The following is a 9,921-nucleotide window of genomic DNA, read 5'->3' as shown; positions in this document are numbered from 1 at the left end:
GGATGCAGGCGTGTGACTGAAGTGTGCCTGGCACCCCTGCTTCACACGTGCTGCTGTAGCTGAAGTTACAGTACTCCTTAACCTTCACATCCTCCAGGGCTGCTCTTGCATCATCACGTTCCCTGCCCTTTTGATCTAATCTAGGTCAAATACACCCACCCCTCCAGCACTCTCTGGTCTCTTGCCCCTACTTGTCTTCTTAGAACTTACCACTAAATGCAGTTACATTACCCATGTGTCCATCTGTTGGACTCTCTTTCTGCCTCACTAGAATTCCGCTGGAAACTAGTTCATCTTTGCAACTGCATCTCCAATGCCTAGAACAGTGCCTGCCACACAGTGGGCACTCAATAAATATTTGTTAAATTAATGAACAGATTACTCAGTTTTGATTAAAAACACAGCATTATTCATACATAATGGAATTCTGATATTAATTTCCAGTTCTTTCTAAGAAATGGGGACCATAAGTGACAATATACAATTATGTAATTATGTCAGTATTCTACTATAGTCTGAATATTACTTCTATGAAATTTTTTTAAAAAATCGTAGGCTATAGTATCAGAAACCAGTGTTCTGGCTAATTGCATGAGCAGTGAAATTTCAGTTCACCCAGGCAGCTGTCAAAGAATGGTGACTTCCTGATCAGGCCAGGTGGTCCCACCAGGCCTGTGCAATCTTCTCACCTGCTTCTCCCAATGGGAAAGGAGGGGTGGGCATTCTCGCTGCTTCCTCAAGGTCAAAGTGAAGTACCATCCCTTCCCCACCCCTGCCCCAGCACCTGCCTAAAGAAAGGGGAGAGCAGAGGCAGGGCACAGTGTAGGTGGTGAGGTTGCCAGTCCTCAGGAGGAGGGAGTGAGCAGGCGATCCAGCCATCCCCTTCCTGGACCACTCCTGCTGGTTCTGAGTCCACCACTCATGGCCCATCCTTCCTGCTTCCAGCAGAAGACAGACGTGTAAGCAACACAGACATGCCACTGACCAATTCCAACTTAACTGTGGAAAAGGAGAAAAGACCAGCATTTAAGTTGCATCCTGTCATCTAAGTAAAGCAGTGTTTTGGCTGATGGAGCACGTGCCTAGGCTCCTGTCTCAACATGGCAGGTGTTATGATGGCTACATAGATTTGAATCTCTCTCTAATTATATGCCTTTTGTTTTTAAATTAAGAATAAAACTTTTTATATCTTAAAGAAGGCTACATAGCTTTCACCTACAAAATGGCTTTACTTTCCACACCTGGCCCTTTGCTGGCTTTGGGTTGTTCCTTAACTGGTGAAGCTGACTGACAGATACAGCCCACTCCAAAGGAACAGCCCTCTCTCAAGGAATGGGTGATTTGTTGTAAATGTTTAGACACTCTGCTCAAAAATCAAACATCAATCAAAAGAAACAAAATTATGATTTTGTGCCTTTGAAAGCATGTTTTTTTTTTTGTAGTTTCTGCTAAAAAGAAAAATGCCCCCAAAGTGCATTGAAACCAATACAACCAATCTTGAAATCCTTGACTAACAGAGACTACGTTACAGAAGATGTAACGGGCCTACTTGAAATAATAACGGGCCTACTTGAAATAATACAGGTAACGTGTGGCTGCTTTTGTTTTATTTTTATTTATCCATCAATAATAATGAAAACTTTTCTGTATGTGTTGAATTCTTGTTCTTAGAAATATCATTTAGTAGTAGAGAATCCATAGAGATAAATGGGAGTTGTTGCACCATGTGTGTTTTTTGAAAGCACAAAAAAAGACGCTGTCCTGCTGTTTCGCAGAGAGGTAATAGGAAAATCAGTGAGCTAGGGCGGGTTTGCTGAGATTGGTGATGAACTGAACCACACGCCATCAGGGCTGTTGTGAAGCGATGGGGCATCATTGGGAAATGAGGTCCAGGATTGTTCCTTAGCCCTATAGCTACTTTTGCACTCTGGTGACTTTCTTATTAGGCTGTCATCATGTTAACTGCTTAATGACAGACGGCCCTTGAGTGACATATACCTCTGCTGTGGGTCATATTGCTGAGCGGTGCCCGCCCCTCATAGCCAGTTTGGTCCCATCTTCCAAGACAGTTGTGTGTAAACACAACTCTGATGATGCCAGCGCAGAGTATGTTCCAGAAAGTGTTCCCTTTAATCCCTGGCCCCAGCCAGCCCTTTACCACTGACATGGATTAAAGGAGCTCATTTGAGGATCACCATAGGCTCCAACTGGAAGAAAACACATTAGTAATGATTTTGACAGAAGCAGAGTTTGAGTTCCTGATAATTACTATTTCACCAAACCAACTGGGACGTAGGGCTGCAATGAGAAAGAAATGATTTTCCACGTATAATGGTTTTCACACTGCATGATACTATTAAACAACCATCATTAGCTACTAAAGTATGTACTACTCATTTTCCAGAGCCCTTTCTCTGCCAGGAAATTTAAGACCAAGAATGATCAATGAATGAGTCATCAGCATGATCACTGTTGATATAGGATATGCTGATTGAAATTATTCAGAAGATTGAAATGTATAAGGAATTATTACAGATGGTGATATTACACAGATATTAAAGCTCTTCTTGCAAGAGGCCCAAAGTTCATCTCTTTGTGTCTAAATTTTATGGGTTAGAAAAAAGAAGGTACTATCCATGGGATGCCTTGGGAAAATAGAACACGGAGGTATTGGGCAATTTTCCAGGTTCTGTGCTAGGTGTTGTGGGTATAAAGATAAATAAAATGTAGCCCCTGTTCTGGACAAGCTTACAGATTTAGAAGTGGGGACAGACGAGTACACACACACACAAATCACAGCACAGTGTGATAAACACAGTAATCAAAGTGTACACCTAGTACATGATAGCACAGGAGGGTGTAGCTGGTAGGAGAGAATTGAGGTGGGGGAAGAAAATCAGTCTGCCTGAGAATCTGCAACTTCCTAAATTAGGACTTCCATTCTCCCCTTCTTGAAAGCCATCTTTTTTCTTCTCTCATATGGAGAAATATTCAGATCATAGAGGCATAGGAAAGATAGTAACAGAAGAAGAGAGAAATGAGGGACAGCTAACTGTCTTGGAGAAAACAAGCTTATTTTAAGCTTTTCAAGGCTTTAGATACATAATTAACTACATTAGCGTTCTTGTTTCTTTAAGAAATGCTTATATTAAATTGAGGTCTGAGAGGAAGGCAGATTCCTAACTGGGCTCCTGCCCTTAATATAATTATAAAACAGCTGCAACTCCAATCATATGTTGTTTAGCCCAGAAACATGCTGCCTTTTTCTTGGTTGTTTTCCTTTGTTCATGGATTAGTTCACAGATACAATGTTAAGAAATACGTGGCTGAAAAGATTTGATAACACTGCATGGCTCATATCCATCTCAACCTCTCTTTTTATTGAAGAAAAATTCACATGACATAAAATTCATAATCTTAACCATTTCGAAGTGTACAATTCAGTGGCTTTTAGTACATTCACAGCATTGTGCAACCACCACCACTATCTAATTCCAGAAATTTTCATAACCCCCCAAAAAAACCCCATACCCATGAAGCACTCGTTTCCCATTCCCTCTCCCCCTCAACCCCTGCCAACCTCTAAGCTGCTCTGTCTCTATGGATTTGGCTGTTCTGGATGTTTCATATAAATGGAATCATGCAATATGTGACTTTTGTGTCTGGCTTCTTTCACTCTGCGTAATGTTTTCAAGGTTTGTCGATGTTGTAGTGCGTTTTGAAACTTCATTCCTTTTTATGGATGGATCATAAAAAGATATACCGCATTTTGTTTATCCATTCATCAGTTGGTGGATATTTGGATTGTTGATCTCTTTGGCTACTATGAATAGTCCTGTTATGAAGATTCATGGACAGGGTTTTGTTCAAATACCTATTTTGGTTTTGGGGAGTAAATACCTAGGAGTGGAATTCTGGGTCATATGGCGATTCTGTTTAACTTTTTGAGGAATCATCAAATATTCTGAAGTTGCTGCATCATTTTTTATGCCCACCAGCAACATATAAGGGTTCTAATTTCTCCATATGCTCGTCAACATTTGTTATTTTTCTTTTCCTTAAAAAAAATTATTATAGCCACCCTAGTGGATGTAAAGTAGCATCTCATTTTCAATCTCTTTTCATGGATTAAAAATTCATCATAGAAACCACTTCACAAAGAAACAGAAAAGCATGGTCACATCAGGTCTTAAGTTTTCTTCTTTTGTATATGAGGCTACCAGTAAATTGAGAGGAGATTTCCCTAAGATGAGCTGCAGAATAAACATATGAGATCCTGAACAACGGAGCTGTGCTTTACCGGCTCCCATCACCCACTCCCCCTGGAGCAACCATGATCAAAGCCAAGGCATCTAGATGATGACTGTTGAAATGTCACCCCCCTGAGGAATAGCCAGGTGTCTTTAGTCAGTGACTGGCAAAGAGGCATTTAAATCATTACGAGGCTTGGCTTGTTAAAAGCTCTGCTGGGGAAAAAGAAGCCGGTTTTTAAAAAACCTGATGAACATTCATTTTTTTTTCTCCATATGCACTGCATTTTTTAAGGAAAATGAAATACAACTAACCACGAATTCCACGTCCTACTTAAGGTAAAGTAATTTGTTGAGATAAAGCAATGGGTTAAGCAGCTTGGGTCTTAGGAAATTTCAGATTTCTTCCCAGCACATTTCTCATTAATAATTCAGTGTCCATTGCACACATTCCTATGACAGTCTGTCATCTTTTCTTTTATCTCTGATTGCTATAATCAACACACTACAAAAGTTATTCTTTTGCTTTGAGGAGCACTTAGTTTTGAGAACTAAAGCACACCCATGCTAATGATACCCAGATAAAGCAAGGGGAAAATAGAAATTTTACTTTTTTTTTTCTTCCGATTTCTGCATCCATTTCTGCATTCTGGACTGCCTGGTACAAATATCCTCCATGAGGAATTTAGTTTCTGTTTAGGTTTGCCTCTCCTTAGTGTAAACTGTACTGATGGGAGGGAAGCTGAGACGCACAGCACAGTGGGTGCCGCGGGGCTGAGTGGAAAAACTAACAAAAACTGACACAAAGCTTAGGCTTGAAAGAGGCCCCACAGCACTAGGCTGCTGAAGGTCAGTCTTCCTGGGAACCTGCACGGTTCAGACAAAGACTTGAAGGGATCTTGAAAAGAACTGGGGAGCTGGATGGAGTGATTCTTCTTTGGACTGGAAAGCCAAAGGGAGCCCAGACTAGGGATGGTGGAAAGTCCTAGAGATCCTTAAAAATCATGATAATTGAACCTTTTTTTTTTTAAACACAGTAACTGTTCAGTTCCTAAATGAAGTCAGTGAGCTTTAGGCATGCCTACATTGATTTTTGTGTCTTAAAAGTTTAGGCACGTGGCACACATCCAGGGGCCTCAGAAAAGGCTGCAATCTTAAGTATTTCACGGAGAGACTCGAAGGTCGTCCGGATGTTCCTGGAGTTGGTGACAGGTCTGATCACCTGCCGGGCCCCGACTGGCATCCCTGCTCTCCCAGGCCTATACACTGTCCTCCCCCGGGGCCCACCAATTCTCCCGGGTACAAAGTACATCAGGGATGCGGGCGGAGCCTTTCCAAGCGGCGCAGCCGTATCTATACCCAGCGAACACCTAGACGGATTTCCAATACCGCGCCTGGCATGTTTGGGGTGGGGAGGGGGTGGGGAGTGGGCGGGGAGAGGGAGGCGGGGGGAGCCTCGGGCTCCTTCCGTGCCCCCGGGCGCGCGTCCTCCTTTCTGCAGTCGATTTTCCTCTGGGAGACGCAGGGGGCTCTGGGCACTACAAGCTGTATTAAGAGATTCGCAATGGTTTTCTCAGGCCTCCGAACGCTCCCTCCCTCGAAGAGCTGCCTGCGGGGTTGTAACGCAGGAGTCCCTAACGCACAGTTGCTCTCCTTCTTCCTGCTAACGTTCGCGGCGTAGGGTCAGTTTCCGCGACTCTTCAGAGTATATCTGAGTGGGCGCCTGTGCTGGGGTCCCGCCCAAGGAAAGAAGTGGGACCGCACGAAGAACGTCACCGCGCTACCAGACCGCACAGGCACTTTGCACGGGCCACCTGCGCGTCGGTCTGGAGGTACCGTGCCCTGGGTAAGGACTTCCGCAGCGGTTCTCAGGGGCAGGGCAGGCGGGGGCGGGAGGTGGGAGTTTGGGGCCCTGGACGACTGGACGGGAGTGGGTCCCCCAGGGTGGGGCAGCAACTGAGGGAAACGGAGATGAACTCCAGACATCCGTGCCTAGGGTCTGCTTCAGTCTTTGCTTCGGATGGAAGCAGGGTGGGATGGGACAGAATCTCCACGTTTGTTTCCCACCCACCCTCCAGGAAAGCGGAGAAACTCCCCAGGTCCCCCTGAAGGATGGGTAAAGGGGTGCTGCAGGGGAACCCCGGAAGCAGCTGCTCTAGTCGATCGGAGCTCAAAACTGGGAAGGAAAAAATTGGGCGAGGGGTGATAAGCCACCTATATCGCCTACCTCCCTCTCTTTCTCCGCCCACCCCCCCCCCCCATTTTCGTAGCTGCTGACGCGCGGGTGGTGCCCATTAATCATTCACCAGCCCACAGCCGCGGCAGTTAATGGCTGTGCCGCGCGGGGCTCTAGTCTCCCGGCCTCTCCTCTCCACGTTCGCGTGTGCCCAGGTGCCCTGGAGCGGCGAGCGGCTGCGCGCAGGCAGCCGCTGGGCGATGCGCTCCGCCGGCGCCGGTGGAGCCGCGCTCCCTGCAGTCTCTGAGCGCTTCCCCCAGGCGCCCAGCGGCTGTGAGCTGCGAGCGGACGGCCGGGGTGCCAAGTGACAGCGCAAGCGGCGGGGGTGCCAGGAGAACGCCCCAGCCCTGGCAGCCCCATCGGACCCCATCAGCTGAGATGTTCCCCAATGGCACCGCCTCCTCTCCCTCCTCTCCTAGCCCCAGCCCAGGCAGCTGTGGCGAAGGCGGAGGCAGCAGGGGCCCCGGGGCCGGAGCTGCAGACGGGATGGAGGAGCCGGGGCGAAATGCGTCCCAGAACGGGACCTTGAGCGAGGGCCAGGGCAGCGCTATCCTCATCTCTTTCATCTACTCCGTGGTGTGCCTGGTGGGGCTGTGTGGGAACTCCATGGTCATCTACGTGATCCTGCGCTACGCCAAGATGAAGACGGCCACCAACATCTACATCCTCAACCTGGCTATCGCCGATGAACTGCTCATGCTCAGCGTGCCCTTCTTGGTCACCTCCACGTTGCTTCGCCACTGGCCCTTCGGCGCGCTGCTCTGCCGCCTCGTGCTCAGCGTGGACGCAGTCAACATGTTCACCAGCATCTACTGTCTTACTGTGCTTAGCGTGGACCGCTACGTGGCCGTGGTGCACCCTATCAAGGCAGCACGCTACCGCCGGCCCACCGTGGCCAAGGTGGTGAATCTGGGCGTGTGGGTGCTATCGCTGCTCGTCATTCTGCCCATCGTGGTCTTCTCGCGCACGGCGGCCAACAGTGACGGCACGGTGGCCTGCAACATGCTCATGCCCGAGCCCGCCCAGCGCTGGCTGGTGGGCTTCGTGCTGTACACTTTTCTCATGGGCTTTCTGCTGCCCGTCGGGGCCATCTGCCTGTGCTACGTGCTCATCATCGCCAAAATGCGCATGGTGGCCCTCAAGGCCGGCTGGCAACAGCGCAAGCGCTCAGAGCGCAAGATCACCCTGATGGTGATGATGGTGGTGATGGTGTTTGTCATCTGCTGGATGCCTTTCTATGTGGTGCAGCTAGTCAACGTGTTCGCAGAGCAGGACGACGCCACGGTGAGCCAGCTGTCGGTCATCCTCGGCTATGCCAACAGCTGCGCCAACCCCATCCTCTATGGCTTCCTTTCAGACAACTTCAAGCGCTCTTTCCAGCGCATCCTTTGCCTCAGCTGGATGGACAACGCCGCCGAGGAGCCAGTCGACTACTACGCCACGGCCCTCAAGAGCCGCGCCTACAGTGTGGAGGACTTCCAGCCTGAGAACCTGGAGTCCGGCGGCGTCTTCCGTAATGGCACCTGCACGTCTCGGATCACTACTCTCTGAGCCCGGGCCAAGCAGGGGCTTTGTACCAGGAGAAGGGGAGGGTGAGGAGAAAGGAAGGTCGGGTGCGAGAGGAGAAAGTATTCCAGGAGTCAGGGTGCAATGGGAAAAGTGGGGCTAGGACACTGTGCGCTTCTGGTGGAGACCCGGGAAAGGCGCGCGACCAAGGGTGGAATTGGACGCTTTGCTTATAAACTGGGAAGACAAGCGGGCCCCTTTCTCCTCTTTCGCTTCTTCCTCCCCTGCGATTGCACTTCTGCATCCCTCTTTGCTCCTCCCTTGGCAATTTCGGTCTTTCTTTCCGCCCCGTCCTACCGGTGCAGATCGTGAACTTATTAACGTCGCCAACTCAGCCTGACCCTCAGCCCCGCCAGCCGTTGTTTCTGTTTAAGCTGAGCCACGGTTTACCGCCACGGGTTTCCCTCGGGAAAACCCAGCTGGCCCTCCGCCGCGCCCTGCAGGGCCCCTCGCTCGCCAGATTCTGCTTGATGCCTCTAGCGGAGTCTCGAGAACCACCACGCTCCCTTTCTGCAGCCCTACTGCAAAGGAAGTCAGACTTGAGAAGGATCTAGGCAGCAGGTCCTTTCTCCCACCCTCGGGTGAAGGAAGGTGCGCGCTTCGCCGAGCCCCTCCGCCCCTCCTACTCCACCCAGAGCGGAGCCAGGTGCTTAGTAAAATCGGTCCCGCGCTTCGAACCCCAGGCATCCTGCAGTCCTTATCCAAACCTCACTTTGGAGCAAAAAGGCGCTGAGAACAAGCGACTAGGGGTTTTTAAAAGATTCCGGGCTTTGGTGGGTGAGGAGGGCTTGTAATGGAAGCCACCCTCCCGCCCGGCTCACAAACGGCTCTTTTAGTTTCAAAGACCAAGAGCTAGGCACTCCCGGGGCGCTGGTCTGCATTAGGGCAGGAAGGACAGGGCGCACTTTCCCCGGGGGCCGCCCGGGAGCTTGGCTGCAGCTCCACTAGGCTTTCTCCTTCACCCAAGCTTCTGGAGGTGCACATCCAACAGTAACGACAGGCACCGGGCCGGGACCTCAGGTGACGGCTTCCCAGTCTCGGCCGATCCCGACCGCGTCGCCGCCACCTGCAGGTAGAGGGTGCGGCCTGCCCGACCCCTGAGGGCTGCTGCCTTTCAAGCGGTGCCTAATAAGTTATTTTCTTGCTTAACATATTTATTTATTTATTTGTGGAGTTTGAAAATTGTGTCTCTGCTTTCCTTTTCTCCACTTGCCTAGCCCAGGGCCTCTTCTTCGGGACACCGGCTATGGGGCGGGCGCGGAGGTGGCAGTGGGGAAAACTCTCTCCCCAAGGTCCCGTCCAAACCTTTCCTTTGTGCTAGGCCCTCTTTTCTTATCCTTTCCTCTAGCTTTTCTACTTTTGCTTGTGTTCAGTGAAGTTTGGAGAGTTTTTCGTACCTTTTCTTATGTAGTCTCTTGTTTGTCTTATAATAAATACATAATGTGGGTTAGCCTTCTCCCATGCAGAGTGGAAAGTCCCGAACTCCTAGCTTTCAACATCACCCTACATATAATTTGAATATATACTATATTCAAATAATATATACTGTATTCAAATCATAATATACTCACATACTATATATATTTGTTTATCTTGCTCCCTTATCCTGAGTCCGTGAAACAATTGCCAAATACAGTCACTAACAGTGGCAGGTGTGAGACTGGCTAGAACACTTTCAGATACGAGGGTTCAAGCAGCCCTCAAACTTAGAACTCGGAAATCTGATTCAGACAGACTTTAATCGGTGCCGAGGATGCCCCTGCTTATGTCCCTGCTTCTTCTAGGTTCCAGCATAGGTGATTCTAACATACAATCTAGTTAACATGATCACTTCTTTTGAAGACATTGAAAGTAGAGTAATTTGTGTCT

General features: G+C 48.9%; 1 protein-coding gene across 1 annotated transcript; it reads left to right on the top strand.

Annotated features, from left to right (window-relative positions):
• The first annotated feature begins 6,864 nt into the window (after positions 1-6,864).
• SSTR1 (somatostatin receptor 1) lies at positions 6,865-8,037 on the top strand. Its single transcript, XM_068532356.1, has one exon. The coding sequence runs from the start codon at positions 6,865-6,867 to the stop codon at positions 8,035-8,037; it is 1,173 nt and encodes a 390-aa protein (XP_068388457.1).
• Positions 8,038-9,921: the final 1,884 nt, after the last annotated feature.

This window comes from Eschrichtius robustus, chromosome 1, assembly GCF_028021215.1.
Source record: "Eschrichtius robustus isolate mEscRob2 chromosome 1, mEscRob2.pri, whole genome shotgun sequence".
Classification (NCBI taxonomy): Eukaryota; Metazoa; Chordata; class Mammalia; order Artiodactyla; family Eschrichtiidae; genus Eschrichtius; species Eschrichtius robustus.
This window is presented reverse-complemented; position numbering and strand designations above follow the sequence as displayed.

Coding starts and splice junctions, on each gene's coding strand:
- SSTR1 (XM_068532356.1), top strand. CDS start 6,865: ATGTTCCCCAATGGCACCGCCTCCTCTCCCTCCTCTCCTAGCCCCAGC.